Source organism: Melozone crissalis, unplaced genomic scaffold, assembly GCF_028551555.1.
Source record: "Melozone crissalis strain CALT ecotype California unplaced genomic scaffold, PUWL_Pcris_2 ptg000019l_1, whole genome shotgun sequence".
NCBI classification, from domain to species: domain Eukaryota; kingdom Metazoa; phylum Chordata; class Aves; order Passeriformes; family Passerellidae; genus Melozone; species Melozone crissalis.
In genome coordinates, this window is record NW_026535797.1 from 18,129,964 (window position 1) to 18,146,662 (window position 16,699).

General features: G+C 39.6%; 1 protein-coding gene across 1 annotated transcript in view; it reads right to left on the minus strand.

Moving 5' to 3' along the window:
- WDFY4 (WDFY family member 4) overlaps nucleotides 1-14,444 on the minus strand; it is a 108,414-nt gene extending 93,970 nt beyond the window's left edge. Inside the window, exons 1-10 of the mRNA XM_054276966.1 lie at nucleotides 14,163-14,444; nucleotides 10,490-10,604; nucleotides 9,777-9,880; nucleotides 8,243-8,389; nucleotides 7,695-7,884; nucleotides 6,415-6,604; nucleotides 4,402-4,562; nucleotides 3,585-4,037; nucleotides 3,098-3,202; nucleotides 2,056-2,246 (exon numbers count right to left, since the gene is read on the minus strand). Coding sequence (XP_054132941.1) covers nucleotides 2,056-2,246; nucleotides 3,098-3,202; nucleotides 3,585-4,037; nucleotides 4,402-4,562; nucleotides 6,415-6,604; nucleotides 7,695-7,884; nucleotides 8,243-8,389; nucleotides 9,777-9,880; nucleotides 10,490-10,604; nucleotides 14,163-14,444 — 1,938 coding nt within the window. The remainder of the gene's footprint in view (nucleotides 1-2,055; nucleotides 2,247-3,097; nucleotides 3,203-3,584; nucleotides 4,038-4,401; nucleotides 4,563-6,414; nucleotides 6,605-7,694; nucleotides 7,885-8,242; nucleotides 8,390-9,776; nucleotides 9,881-10,489; nucleotides 10,605-14,162) is intronic.
- Nucleotides 14,445-16,699: the final 2,255 nt, after the last annotated feature.

Here is a 16,699-nt window from a genome sequence, read left to right on the forward strand (position 1 = left end):
CACATGAGAACCCACACTAAACTTTTGCTCATATGACTGGGAATGCCCTTTCCAAAAAAAAACTAGTGACACAGGATGACATAAAGAATATTGCAAGCAGCAGGCTCTCCTCATTAAGAAAGGCAAGAATATCTTTTCTCAGGTAAGGTATTTTTAAAGTTTGCACAACACTTCAGAGGAAAAAAGCCATAAAAAGTAAGATCTCAAGACAATGAGGTCATTAGATTTTATCTAACTTCAACAGGATTAAAGCACGTTATAAGTGAATGCCACTTGACAATATAACATATATAAAACCAACTTAAACTATTTTCCAATTTTGAATGTTATGGGCTTGCCATTTTAAAGCAAATCTGGAAAAGTTATTAAGAGCTGTGGAAACAAAATTGGTGAGAAAAAGGAGCTTGCAAGGAAACAGTCTACTGCATTTGAATATAATTGATCCCAAGTTTTTGAGGTGTTGCACAATTCATTTTGTACAGGGACTTTTCAAATTTGATGCTGTACCTTTGCACATTGGAAAGGGTTAATTTCACATATAGATCTCCCCAAGAGATACCCAATGGAAAAGCTTTACTTCACAGCCTCCTGAGGAGAAACAGTTTTTAACAGAAGTATATCTGCCGTAACAGGAGCTAGGACTGTGAGAAAAGGCTGTGAGAACTGCAGGGGGACGGGGCACTCTATTACTGTCATTCAATTTTGTATGATAATGTATCAAACCAGGCAGAGACTTCTGAACAGGGAGTAAATTTAATAACTTAGAGTTGAAGTTATCAGGATGGCTTTAACACATTCCAGAGTAGGTCAACAGTAAACACATTTCCCCCAGCTTTAACTCAGTTAGAATTTAATCACCTATGAGTTAGTATTCCTCTGTCTTGAATCTATAAAACTGATGTCTGCTGGAAACCCCCTAACTCAGTTACTGCTAACAGAATTTATTTTGCACATTCCATTATTTGTTATTCCTCATAATTGTCCACGTGCCACACTGGAATACGGCAGTGCTAATCGCATTTGGACTCAGGCTTTAACAGCTAAATATACATTAGCAAATCAATCTGAATTTGTGTGTAACACAATCACAGTCCCAATGGATAAAGAAAATAAATTCATTTGCTTACATTATACTTTAATACAGTTATCATTTGTCAAAATTAGACACTGAAGTTGCATTTATTTTCATATTAGTTTGGACATCATACTCAACTTTTCCACAGGTATTGTTAAAGTTTACTATTTCAAATCAAAGCTATAAACTTCATCCTTTTATTTTTTTAATGGTTCTTTTAATTTTTTAAATGGTTTTAATTTTTTTTACATGGTTCTTTTGTTATAGAAGCAGTTGTTATATTGTACAGAAAAATTAATTCCATTGACACTTGACAGAGAAGGTAGAAAGAAATTTTAAAATCAATGCTTACAACAACAGTGCTGCTTTTCAACTGGATGCCTGTGACCTAAACCAAAATAAAGCACTGTGATTCTTTCCTCTGTTTCATTGCTTAGGGATCAGACACTCTGGGGTCAATAGAGGCTATGACTAGTTCTAGTTTCTTCCTCCAAACATTCATAAAATTCTTCCCTTCCATTGCCTCATCTCTTTTTACATGTGTTTACACTTGTGTTTGTGAGAAATGACAAAATTAGGGACATCAGAATTTCAATCTTGGAAACTTTTCAGAATTAAGCTGTTTGTCTCATGCCTTTCCTGGCTCTTCCAATCTTGCTGCTTCACATCTTGCATCCTCTCTCTACAAATCCACTTTCATTCACATTTGTTTCTCCTTTCTCTATCACATTATATAGAACTGCTCATACAATTGTGCCTTTAGCATTTCCATTTTTCCCTCTTGCATTACCATTGAAGTCTTCAAAATACTTTGCAATCTGATACTGAATGAAGGTATTGACCACACAGGCATTGCTAAAAAGCAAAGTGCCCAAGTTACCATAATCTAGAGCTGGACTACAGCTCTTTCTTCTGCTCTTTCATCTTGAAAACAGATAGTTCCCAAGAAAACAATGCCCAAGTGAGAGCCACATTATTACCTTCAGAAGATCTAGTTTCAGGTGCAGTTCCCATTGAGTGGAAGAACAGAGGGCCCCAATAATAATGCTCATATATTCTTCATAATTGATGACTGATAACTGCTCCAAGATGCTGAGGGTAGCACTCCTGTAGCACTCGTCATCCAAAAATATCTTGATATATGGCACCATTCCATAGTCCTTCAGAACAACTGGGGACAAACACATTGTTATTTTTCAGTTAAAGTACCCTTTGCTTGTAATTTTTACAGGCAGATTTTCAGTGTTGGTGTGAAGTTCCACATTTCTACAAATACAGCAGGACAGAAAAGAGCAGCTGGTTAAGCTAAAGATGACACAAACTGAATGGCACAAGAACAACTAGGGATAAAATGACTGGATGACCATGATTTCCAATCATCAGAGATGACAGGTTCTCAATACAATAATGAATAAAAAGACACCTTATTTTCAGCTTAAGCATCTCTTTCATTTAGGAAGGGAAATTTTGATGATTTTCAAAAATATTTTTACACCATGCAAGATGCTGCAAACATGATGATTCTAGGGTTCCATAGTGAATTGAGTGGATTCCTGTATTCAGTAGCATTCACTCCTGTGCTGCTGTGTTCCACAAGATTCCATACAAACAGGTATAAATTCTTAGGTATAACACAAATATAGGAGTGTTCCTCAGCATGCACCTGATTCAATCAAGATTTCAAAAAACAGATATAATGGCAGAAAACCTGGATGAACAAATGATACACAAGAGCCAAGTACACGCTTTTGTCCCACAAGCTAACTCTATACAAACACTTCAGGAGCATGCACATGGATGAAGGAAACAAGCTGACTACTGGGGGCAAAGCTTATAATTCAGGATGAGAATACCTTTGTCACATTTCCTTCTAGTGTAACACAGTTACCCCTACACTTCTTGCTTTTTTCCTCCATTTTTGACTGAAGCACAAAAGTCAGAAAATTTGTTTGTGCTCCTTAAGACCATGGCCACTTACCACCAAATATCATGAGGGTAACAGAGTCATGTGTATTTCCTTACCCGTGTTCCTCACAGACCTTGCTGTAAGGGCAGCCACCATTTTCAGCATCACAATATTTAATTCCTTCTCAGTGCCTTCTTTTGGGTTAGGCAGAGGAGTTCCAGCTGTCAGCATATTAAAAGTTATGTTACAATATACAAGAAATGGAAGGAAGTATTTTTCTTGCTCCCATCTCAAGCTTGCATTCTAGAGAACCCCAAATTAAGACCTGTTTAAAAGTGTGGGCTGATGGGTACCACCCAGAAAAATTCAACATACACTAGCAAAGAAAATCCCAGAGCTGTTTAGGCTAGCGAGCAGAAAAATAAACAGCAAAGATTTCAGAGAGGACCCAGCTTGTGTGCCAAATTTAGGCTGACTGGCCTGAAGACAAAATCTAGCTACTCAGTATAAAAAAAAACCACATAAATTTACTGTAGAAAAAGATTATTTATTCCTATTGATCTGCCTTCTTCAGTGGTTGTTGTGAGTGGCTTTAAGCTGTACCTGATTTCCTCAAGATCTTGGCTTCCTTCCTCAAGAGTGCCAGCAGTAGGCCTAAGAGCCCAGAGTCACGGAAAATGTCACTAAATAACAGGTCCTTCTGGGTCATGCTGAGAAGGCACTGGAGAGCTGTTAAGGTGCAGAATGGCACTATGTTTTCCTTTATCAAATACTGAACCTTCTTCAAAATCTCATGGGGAACATAGGACAGGCCCAGGACTATGGACTCCACCAGTCTGAAGAACTGGACTTGGACTGGGGGTGGTTTGAGGTGAATGATATCAGTGAATTGGTTGATAGGTTGCAGTGTCCATTCCAGGAGAAAGAAGTTCACTCTGTCCCAAGCCCATATGGTACCAATTGCTGACAAGATTCTTCCACACAGATGCTGATCATTACTTCTCTGGAAAATGGATTGCAGCACCTGGAAAGGCTGGAGGTTTTTCACTGTCATTCCTGTGTGGATAAAACCCAGGAGAGATCATTTTTACATGAGTGTCATTCAAGTCTGCAAGCACCCTAACTGCAATTCTAGATCATCTGAAAGTGGAAATGAGAGCAACAGACATGAGAGATATGATTGGGAGGCATATTCTTGAGCTTGGATAAGATGCTAGATTTAACATTGTCATTTCAGTTTGATGTAGGTGGCATTCAGGCTCCTGCAGCACTGACACATAGATCTGAAGATGCCACATCAAACTCCTTCCCTCCATGTTAAGGCACAAAATGAATAGAGTTTCATTTTCCTATGACCCCCCCTACCCAGCCACATGGGCATGTATACACATACACATATATACACACACATACACCGTACCAGAAGACTGTGTGCGTTCAAAGTCAAAGTGTGGCAACTGTGGGTGCACAATATTGCCAGAAACTTTCAGTTCAGTTTTTCCACAGGTTGTAAGGCAAGTCAGCATGTCCAAGATCTCATCCAGATAAGGGTCTCCTTCATTTTGCTGCAAACCTTCACATCTAGGAATAAAACTCAGGACAGTCATATATTCATGCCATAATTATGAAACACTTGGGGTACATCATCAGGCATGGAGCACATAGGAGCTGCACAGAATAATCCCCACCATGGTGGCGCACTGAGTCAGAACAAAACCTACAGACTGAAGGAAACTGAAGTGACACTGAAAGAGTCTTGTTAACAAATGGAAGATAAATATTTTAACTTAGTCCCGTTATATGTCCTTTAAAAAAAAAAGCTAACTCAAAACAAGTCTGATTTGGGGGATAAAAATTTAAACTTTGTGAGAATTCAAATAATTAAAACACTCAATATAAAAAGGTGGACATGTGGTTGGCAAGATAAGGGACTTGCAAACTGAGATAAATAACAGAAAAATCTCATCCCTGAGGAACAGAAAAACATATTGTCTGAGCTTTGTGAATCAGACATGAAGACAGCAGATCTCTCCTAAATAAGGAAATAGTTTGAAATGTAATCCCCGATTTGCCATGGTTCATAGACTGAAGTGACAGTCTATCAAAGGACAGGGAGCTGTTTAGCACATCATCTTATTCTGTAATTCTAAAATGGGTCAATTCTTAAGGAAAACTGCATAATCTGGGCATGGGTTAGTAGCAGAGAAATAGACTGATACAGTTAGGTTAGAAAAATCTCTGACGAAAACAACAAAATATTGTGGTTTCACCTAAACATGAAAAAGAACAAAAGAGCAAATGCTCTGTTTCAAAGAATGCTATTAGCAAGACTCTTTTTACCTGAAGAAAAAGTTCCAACCATCAGAGAAGAGGGTACCTGCTCACACAAAACATTCTGGAAAGAACTCTCCATTATGCCAGCATATGCTGGGAATGAAGACTAATCTGAAGCCCTGAGCATCTGTTATTTCTGTCTCTTCAGCCTAGTTACATCAGTTGAAAGGGACGGGGACAGTCATAGCCCTTATGGAAAAGGATTCCGTATTTCCTGCCCTAACATGGCTAGAATTTAATCAGAAATAAGCATATCAATGCAGTTTATTTACAAGGGAAATCTAGACAGTCTCTGGTAACTAAAGAAAACACTGCCAGAAAAACACAATTCTTTTTCCAACCATAAACTAATAATTTTGTGCCATTCAAAAACCGTGAACTGACATAGTCATTCACAGATATCTTTGACTTCATGATTCAATTTACAATCCTCTAGATCCAAATTACAAAGTACCCTCCCCACCCCAGTCATTGTTCCGGGGTCAAAGTTTGCACAGGTGTTGGATGAATGCTACAAAAATAGGCAAATCCAGAATGGAAACAAAAACATCTGGAAATGCTCTCTTTTGACAATGTTAAAGAAGTTCAGCCTGGTGCAACAACACAAGGTGACAAAGGAGAGCAACAGATTCTGCTTTTTAATTTGGATTAGGATAACTAGTAGGGATTTTTCCTGATGTGTTTATGCCCATCTCAGTTCTGAAGAATATAAGCATCTCAGATTTAAGTTTGGGTGGGTTTTGTTCACTTGTTTTTGCACAGCAAGGACACAGTGTTTCCCTCCCTAGCTGACTGCATTCCTGATTAAAAGCTCACCTTAACTGAGACAAATGTCTCTGACCTACATCCTCTGTAAACTAATTGATGAACCTTTGTCTTGTGTTCAAAAAATCCCCATCCCACCTGCAAACTAACTTCCCCTGTACTGTTCTCCTTCTGTTATGGCTAAAGTAGTAAGAGTTATGCACTACTTCCCTTCCTAATATAGCAATGCTTTGCATCCAGAGTTACCTATGTGACTGATATTTTAAGAGACCACTACGCATTCTGAAAATTAAGCTTTACCATGCTTTAGAAGCCTACTAGAAGCCTCTCTTACCTGAGTAAAATTTTTAGCAGGAGCTGGTAGCCATCATTACTTTCAAACTCTGTCAATAAAGCTGATGATACAGGATAAGAATCTTTGACAAAGCACAACACAATGCTGGCAGCTTCACACACATCACAAGCAGGTAGAGTATCAGCCAGTGTAAAGAGATTCTGAACAGCTATTTTAATGCAGTCAACAGCTGTGAAAAAAAACCCCAGCAGGTATTTAAGAACTGACAGTCAAACAAATTTAAAGTTACCAACAAAAATCAAACAAATTTGAAGTTATTTCCCACTAAAATAGGAGTCAGATAACTATTTTTCTAAAAAGAAAAGAGGACATATGAATATCATACTAATTTCAGAAGCATTGTTGGCTATAAAATAGGCATGCATTTTTTTGCTTTACTACCAGAAACTGATTTAATCTCAGGAGCATAAGCTTTCAATCCCCAACTCACCAAAATTGATATATACTGAATCCAGCTGCCTGAGCACAAGGTAAGCAGAGACTAGCAGATTTAATTGTCTCATACTAAGTCAATCACACATCCTGTGCAGAGTTCACAGATTCATTCTTTGCTCAATGAAGCATATACAATGGGGTACACAGATTTTGCTTTGGGAAATGAAGCCTAGCTTTCTTGTCTAATCTCATGGCCAGTCCTTCCAGGGCAGCTTCAAAATATGCCCAAATAGTTCTTTCCATCTCACTTGGGAAGCCAAGTCCTTTGATTTAAAATATAAAAATATCTATTTGCATTTACTCCATTATATGGAATACTGATGGTAATTTGTGCATGATAAAACTATTTTTTTACTTCTAAGAAATTGAGCCTTGTGACCTTTGTACTTCTTAATAAGAAAAAAAAATTGCTTGAACTAATAAAGCCTAGAAAGAAGAGAGGGCTTAACCAACCATGCTGTTGTCCCTCAAGACACCATTACTCAGACCCAATCTTGTATTTAGTGTTCATGAGGCTCAGACCCACAGACTGAGTCACACAACCTAAAAAAAAAGGTACTACATCTTCCTCTTGCCTATGTCAGTGTGATTAAGTGGGATTGGCTCTTGCCTGTAATTTGGAGGGTTTTTTTATGTTACAATCCTTCAGTTTCCAGATGACTATCAGTACTAAATAAAGCTCCTCTCTACTAAGTCACAAGCCCATGCTTTGCAGCTGACTACTGGATGATGTAAGGGAGATTACAGATGATGTAATCTGTCCTGGGGAGACTCTTTTTGGTAATTCATTCTCAGGGGAGTGATGGGGAAAGAAGAAGCCAAACCTTGTAGATACACAATGCTGTTTTTGGTCTGAGCCTTTGAAATTGTTCTTAGCACACAGCCTGTAGGTACTTTCCAAGAGTGGCTGCACTGGTCCCACAGAGAAGAAGTTGCTATAATTAATGACTGAAGCTTATCAGCTGCCAGCAGTTCCTCTATGCCTTGTTCCTCTTTGTACATGTTAAGCATTGTCTGAAAAGCAAACAAATATCAGCTACAATAAACACTCTAGAGATACCCAGGAGATGAAGAAAAATCCATTGGAGAAGGAGATGATAAGTTTGATACTAATGCCAGGAGAAAGGATGCAGTGAAATGAAGAAGTAAAACTACCACCAGGAAATTCTTAATGGATTTTCCCAGTTAAAGTAATTTTTTTTTTTTTTAGTAAAAAAAGATGAGATAGTTTTTATATGGCTCCTGATGCTTATTCAATATTTTGCAGTCCAAGCTTACAGATTTTTTGTCAGCTTGAATCAAATTAACAACTACGAGCCTAAGTGAACATCTGAGTACCCAGGGCAAATGAACCCCCAAATGCACATCTCACCTTAACAAGCATTTCCTGAGTTTGGGCATCATCCTCACTTGTCTCCCTGTCATTGCTGGTTTTCTTCAGAGGGACAGTAAAGAACAGGTAGAGGCACTGCATCAGAGCAGCTGGGAGTCCAGATCCAATAATGTTCCACAGAGTCCTCTAAGAAGAAAAATGCAATCAGCTCCTCCAGCAGCTGACCACAGTTTCCTTGTGTTCCTCCACACTGAGAATAGCCATGACAGATAAAAGACCCACTGGGGCATTTTACCCTCATGGGTGCTCTAGGGCACACAAGACTGGCAGTCACACAGTGTGGCTGTGAAGTCCATTGGCAGAATTAAATACACTTTGTGTATTTATATAGCTGCTCCCAGACTTCCTGCTCCAGCTGAACTCCAGCTTTGGCAGCACTCTGTCCTGCATATGGAGACCTGCAGTCAGGGAAGCACCAACCTGCAAACTACCCAGCAGCTGGACCAACAGCAAGGCCAGGGACAGACAGTGTCCCCTTTACCATTACTTTCCAGGACACTCTGCAGCTAGAGAGGCCTGGAATGCTGCAAACATCAATTCTCCACTGCTTCCTGATTCGGAATAGCAGCAGTTTACCTCTAATGCCTTCATTTTTTTAACATATTGAATAACTGCACACACCTCTAATTACAGGTTTTATAAATGCAAATGGCAATTTCTTCACAGTGTTTCTCAATACTTAGTTTCCTCTCATCTTCACTATGGCTGCACAGAACTTCCAGAGAAGTCCCAGTGTGTGTGCTTGGCACACAGTAGTCATAACAAAAATCAGCACCAAACTAACAGAAGAATGAGGTTTGTGATATGAAGTTTTGTAAGTATGTGTGCTACAAAAAATGGCAACATCTTAAATCTGTGAAAAACACATCAGAAATGTCATGTTGTGACTAGCTATATATATATGTATATATAATTTTATAGATCTCCTTATGATACAGAACATATCCACTATAATCTGACAGTAAGATTTTATTTTTGTGTGTCTTTGAACAAGAAAACTAACACAAACTGTTTAACTAAATGTCATGGATAAACACACCACAGATGCCCCCAGCAGGCTGTACTCCTGATGCCAGTCTGCATTTGGGATGGCTCTACAAGTAGAGTTTGTGAAACACTTCAAAGTGAGAGACTATCAGGACTGAAAAGTAAAGTCAACCATTCTATTACCAGACAGATTCTAACTATTCATCTTTTCTTATATGTAAACTAGACTGGTAAAGAATACACAAAAAGATACACAATGGGGAGGGGAAGCAGTGAAACAATAGAAAAACCAGCCATCTGACAACCAAAACTAAAAGGGTGTCAGAAAGCACAAAATAGTTACTTCTATCTTTTAGAAAAGACTGGCCTACAAACCTGGTGGTGTGTCCTTTAACTGTATACCTTGGGCATGCTCAAACTCAAAATATTAGGGATAATGCAAATACTGAGACTTGGGTGTTCTACTGCACCTGCAGAGTTTCTCTGAAATAAAATGGAAAACATGCTTTGTGGTATTTTCTCTTACCAAGTCAGTCTGTGAGAGCAGATACACTGATTTCAAGAGCAAATGGCCATCTCCTGCTTCCCCTTTCTGCTTCAGCAATTGCTCCAAAGCCAGACGAGCTTCTTCTGTTATCACAAAAACATTAAACTTTAATTCCTTAGTCAAAGATAAAAATGCTGCATTTATGCTTTATCTAGGCATTATGCATTTATCTATCACAGATCTGACAAATTTAACAAAATTATAGTAGCAGGAGTCCACTAAAGTAAACAGAAAAACAAAATTATTTTGATTCAGCATCAAGCTCAGTTCATGCAAACTACATATTTCAAACTGACAAATTTCACCAAGAATACCAGCTCAGTTCATGAAGCCTGGCAGCTGACAGCACAAAGAATGTACAACAGCCACCAGGAAAGCCATATGCGGCTAGCAATGTTTTTCTCATTCAAGAAAGCTCCTCAGAATGGTGTGTAACATACTCTTTCACTCTTACCTGCATTATACATTACACACTTCCAGCTACAAGAGTTCCAAACTAAAGATCAGCATGTCATACAAGGTGAAATCCTCAGTGCAGCCACCTCAAATCAGTGCTAGCTCACACCTACTAAAATATCTGGCTTGCTGCACAGCATTTTCCTGCTCCCCCTTTATTTCCAGCGCAGAGTACAACTGAAAGACACACATTTCCAGAATAACTGGATCCAATGGAAATTGTATGGGATCATTACCTGCAGGTTTTCCATTGAGGTTCCTCTTAATTTCTATAGTCAGAAACTTGGAAACCTCACTGGCTAACAGCTGAATGTTGGGGAATACAATTACTCCAGCAGACTGTTCCCAGGCCTGAAATCCAAGTGCAACTGTTAAGTCTCTGACACATCATGTCTTTGGTAGATTGACAAAAATGAATAAACATAAATAAAGGAGAACAAGGCTAACATTCCTCTATAAAATTCAGTAGTCAGTATAATCCATTAAGCAGTATTTCTCAGGCAGGAATTTGACATTTTGGATACAGAAGTCAAACTGGAGCTACCTTTTGAATCATGCAATGCAACTACTAGAGAACTTTTACAGTATTTTCCACACTGAATACCATCCAAACACAATGTAAATGTTGGTTATACCCTGTGTCACTAATTATTTGTATCAAAAATTATATGCTAGCCCCTTTCAAAATATGACAAACACCCTGAATAAGCACAAAATTATAGACAAGTTTATAAACAATTTCATAAATGGGTTTATAACTCCCTTGTTTAAGAATGGACAAAGCAATTAAGTACAAAACCTACTAGATAAATAACAGGAAGACTTGTTGATTCCCTGAGTCTGACAAACCCTTCTTATGTTTCTTAGCCCTATCTTTGGGTGAAAAAATCAACATCAATAAAGAAAATATTCCAGTAGAATAATACTACTGCACGCAACTAGCCTCCAAGAACCAAGTGCCAATTCTTTTCTGTAAAACCTCTGATGATGCACACATTTATGTATTAGCAAAAGCTCAGCATTCAAAAGACCAGTCTGAGATATTTCTGTCCTCAGCAACCTTGAAAATTTTACTTTACAAAAGTCTCCTCCTTTTAGAAGCTCTGAAATATCACACTATAAGCCCCAATAATTAAAGGAAGAAAAACTACATATGTCTTCCTAAAAAAAATTAGATAAGACATCCCATAGTACTTTCTGCCAAGAAGTCAGTGCAACTTTTTGTAAATGAAGGTTCTCCACAAATACTATTCCCTTCCCTACCATGGCTTTCAATTTTTTCTTTCATCACAGATGGCAGCTTGTGGACAAAGTGTCAGTCACCTCTCAGTAATCAGGCAAGCATCTACTTTTTACTTCATTTTACTGCAGTCAATAAGTAAAATGCACCCAAATCATCTTTCTGTGCTACAAGAGTGAAATTCAATTGCATAGTGTGCCTATTATTAATTTTCATAAATCAGTCAATAATATTAAAAGCAAATCATCTTTTTCAGATTTTGACCCTAAGTTACTTTCAGAGACACTCAGTTGCAGAAGCAAAATCCACCAATCTGTCCACTTCTGATGCAGAAGGGAGGGAATATCTGTAAAGAGCAGAAGCAAGCTGCGCAAACAAAATGACAAGAAACCTACAGTCACTTAAAAATATACAATGTTTGTCATTAAGCTATGCCCTTTTTCAGAAGAAAGCAGTGCAAGAATTCTGCCCCTCTTCCTCAAAGAGGAACATCCTCTTTACACTTCAGAAAGACCTCACTATAATCACTCTTTTGCCAACAGAATGAGAAGGATAAGTTTTAGAAGCTTGGATCATACACAGCAGAGAGCAGTAACCAAAAGTTCATAGCTATTGATGAACGAAATAGTCCGTCTCCCTACAAAACAGGCCACTAACGTTCTGATTTGATCGTGCAAGTGCTCTTTCTGAGGGCTAAAAACCAATCTTCAGAATACACTCTCCTTTAGGAACAGATTTCATTAATTTCATATTCATGTCTGAGCCTACAGAAGATCTATATCTGGGAGCATATCAACCTGACTCCATTGTAGGATGTCTGCCTTGAGGGGAAACTCAAATAATATGGTATCAAAGTAATCTTCTTTTCTTTCTTCCTCTTAAACCTGTTTCTACATATTTAAGATTCTGCCACAAGTTCCCCGTGTCTGCTGTTCCCATCTGCCCTTCCTATTCCATGGTTCACGGAGAGATGCTAGCTCGAAACCAGCCGTGTAATAGAACGTTCTGATACTCTCTGAGGCACCAAGAGGGAAGATACAGAAGGCACATTAAAATGACTCCCAGCCCAGGCCTGAATCACGAGCAGATGGCTGACATTTCCCTCCCACACCTTCTCCTTCTACGTCAAGGAGCAGCAGTGAGTAACGAGCCCCCGCACCCCAGGTGTCTCCTGCTTGGTGACCCCTCTCTTCAGCCAACCATGTAAGAGCTAAAGCACTAAAACAAAAAGGCAGAGATGCATTGGCATCTGCATGATCAGAACAGGAAAGTAAAAGCAAGAGAAAAATCTTCCAAGGAGGGAGAGGACTCACACAGAGCCCATTGTTAAACAGGGTAGTTTCTGTAAGAACTTCACAACGTGTACCACCCAAACTGAGATGCATTTCCCCAAGCCAGCAGAAGGCTGGCATATGAAGGGAGTAAAATCATGTGGGCAAGGATGTGATGACTAAAAGCTAAAGGGCAAGATCCTCCAGAATGAATGATGCAAAGCCAAAATGATCGAGTCACACTTCTGGACCTAAATGCCTCCAAGGCAGTGCAAAGCTCCACTAGCCTATCTAAGAAAAGTGGAGAGGAAGAATCTCACGCCTAGGGCATAAAATCAAGTGTTAAGCTAATGAAAAATTCACTTCTCCATTATGAATATATTCAGTAGCAAAGTTTCTTTTGAGAACTTAAAAGCCCCTTTTTTCAAGCATTACTGAAATTCAGTATTAGGATTTTACAGTCTCAAGGCTTGTGAAGTTCAGCCCTACAAGAAGGAAACACTTGATGCATATGTATATGTACAACATTGCCAGTCCCTCAGCAATACTCATGCTGCCTCCTGGGAACAACTGTCCTTTGACCCTAAAGTACTGGTACTAACATTTATTTGCTTACTTATTGTGACATGTGAGAATTTTCTGCTATGTGGCCCAATTTTTAATTCCCAAGACTTCAAGATTTTATAACTTTTATCACCCTTGTTCTGCTTTCTCAGTTCTTTGAAAATTTCGTTCAAAAAATTATCAGCACATTAAAGACATTCTTGCTATTCATACTTAGTTAAGAATCAGTAAATATAAAGAAGTTGTATATAATCTCATCTCACACAACTTGTTTCTTTCATGCTCACTACATGGTATTCAAAAACTAAAGCTCTAATAGAACTTAGAAACTTTGAGATCTAAGAATTTCAATTGAAATGGTAAATTTGAGGTAGGAAAACCTCAATGGAAGAATTTCATATAAAGCCTGCAATACATTTCTTATGAAGACAGGAGGAAGCAGTTGAGAGAGGTAATCTTCTATAGCAAGGCCTGTTCATTGGTCTGAATAACACCCTAGAAGCATTAAGGATGTGTTTTCCACAGACCTTGAAGAGGAAGTGTGCTGGTTTGGTCTGGGGTAGAGGCTGGTCTGGTTTCAATGGGGCTGTTTTGGATTTGTGCTGCACACAGGGCTGATAAGAGAGATACTGCTGTTGTTGCTGAGCAGGGCTCACACAGAGCCAAGGCCTTTTTGTGCTGCCACGCTGGAGAGGAGACTCCCAATGGAATAGAAATTTATCACCTAAAGGGATCCTGCTTCAATTAACAATGGCTCTTTAGGTGACCACAGAATGGATAAAGCAAAAGAAACTCAAATTGTTATCTGCACCAAAGGCAATAAAGAGAACAAACCTTTAAGAAGAGGGGAAGAAATTCTAGCAGCCTTCTCTGTTGCTCCTCTGGGATGAGAAATGGAGCCACTCGTTCATATTCTACAAACTGCTTGCCCAGAGTGTCCCACAGGAGGGTATGGCTCTTGGGTGGCTCATCCTTGCTCTGCGGTTGCTCATCCTTGCTGTGTGCAGGCTGCTCCAGCCCTTTTGCTGTGTCTCCATCATCAGGGCTCTGCTCCTGCTGTCCTGTATTGTCAGGTGACTCCTCCAGCTGCCACATGAGTTCAGCTGCTTGGTCCATGCTGAGATGAGACCAAATAAATATACTGTGTTATTTACACATCTTACCAGTCAACTCACCCAAGAAATTAGACACTGTTTCCATATTTCTAAATTCTAACTCCAGCAGTTAAAACCGTCATTCTCAGTCACTGACTTTTTCCAATTTAATGGCAAATCAACCTGCTCCTGGACAAGAACATTACTGCCCTGCAGCTGCATGAACAAGCTCTCTTCCATGAGATGTATGCATGTGCTACACAACTCATCTGGGCTTTGGCAGAACAAACCAGTAAACCACACAGCAAATCTGGATTCCAGCCCCAGCTTTGCCACTGAGGCAGATCCTCTCCCTTATTACCTCAGCCACCCCAACTGTAAAAGTTATAACTATTACTATCAGCAGATCTGCAATAGAAGAACACTAAGAGCCAAGTTACAGATTTCATTGAGTGTGGATGCTAAACCTAGCTGCACATCACTGATAAATTCCCCACCCAGAGTGGGGCTGAAGACCATCTGGAATAGTAGCTGTGTGGAAAAGCCAAAGATTGCTCACAGAGCTGTTCTGGCCCCAAGAGGAAGCAACATTCAGCTCTTTGTGGCAGATGTAGAGCTCTGTACAATAGGTGTTTTCACAACAACACTGCTTGTTTTGCTGATCCTGTAAACTGAAGCAGATATGCCACAATAAAGGAGCATGGTGCTTCTGGCACTCTCACTTCCATAAAAATTAAAATGTGATTTTAATTTCATCTTACACTACACATCAAGGAATCCTTCTGGTACCCTTATCTCAACCCCAAGTCCTCTTATCTACTTTACAGCCATTTTTTTATCCATAATGTTCTGGGGGCTCACTCAGCCCTACTTCTTTGCCACAGTCTCTGTGATCTCACCCTGCTGTACTGAGCCTACATCATGACAACAATGGAGATCAGGCTTCTCCAGCTTCCATCAAAGTCATCCATCTGCTTACTGGAGTCTACGTCATTGTGTGACTGCTCCTGAGACTACAACAGGACAAATTATGACAATGTGGGTGGGCAGATGGGAGTGGTCACCAAGATGAATGTAGCTCACTTTGCTTACCATATATATAGTTTTTTAAGAGCTCAAGAGAGTCTTTAACAAATCATTACCTCTCAAAGAAAAACACTAATCTACCTTCATTTCTGGGAAATTGGTCCTTTCTCTACAGTGTCTCTTTGATTGCTATTCCACCATTTCAAAAAAAATGCCAAAAAAGCAAATGTAACTAAAATTCTGAGTCAGATCTGCATTACGAACAAATACAGACATGAAAATAAATTTTAAAAGACAGTATTATGAGCCTGGCTTAGAATTATTAGCCAACACTAAAACACCATTTGGGATTCTCTTCCTTCTTCATCCATTAGTTACACAGCTAGCTCACTGCTTGCATTCTGCCCACTCCACGCCAGATGAACCAGTCTCACTTCCACACTCTTGCAGTGATGAAGGGCAGGGCATTTATCTTGTCACTGTGCACCATCGCTGCACACCACACCACCTGCAGCAAATGATGGTCCCAGCAGACATCTGTGCCTAGATGCAAATGCTGGTCTTTCACACTGCACCCAGGCTAGCCTATTTTACCACAGCCCATACTCTGTCCTTGGCTAGGAGATGGAGGCCTATATAATTTTGATCAGTGCCCAAGGAACAGTCAGTCTGGAACTTCCTATGTCCACAACATTTTCTGTTTTGCTGCTGTTGTTTTCCTTAATTATCTGTATTAAGACAACAAGCCCTATGAGAAGAAAAAGTGTGGTGAGTGTGCAGAGTAAACAGGAAGACACTGTTCCTCATGACTGTGTGGGAGTTACATTTGTCATATGTTATACTTAACTCTGGTGTGGGATTTTGACCCACTTGAGTCATCCTGAAGCTGTGAGTGTGTTGGTTGAGAAAGCCTGGGTGCTGTTCTAGCAGTGAGCATAGTTCAGTTCTGTTTTCAGTGAGGCTCAACTTGCATCCCAAATAGGAAAGCCATTCCCTTCCTCAAGGAGATCCCTCACCCTGGAAGCCACTCTGCTAAGCCTCAATCAGTGTTTACAAGTAACTCACTCCAGTGCCTACACTCACCGTGGTCTTCTGCACAGAGAACCCCAAAGTGCTTTGCAGAGGGATTCTATAAATGGTGAAATTAGTCATGGAGAGGTGAAATGAAGGGCTTCCACTGGCCTCAAACAAAGGTCAGTGACTCATGAGTCAGCTCCCTGAGCTGCACTGCATGGCCCTGGAAATGTGGTT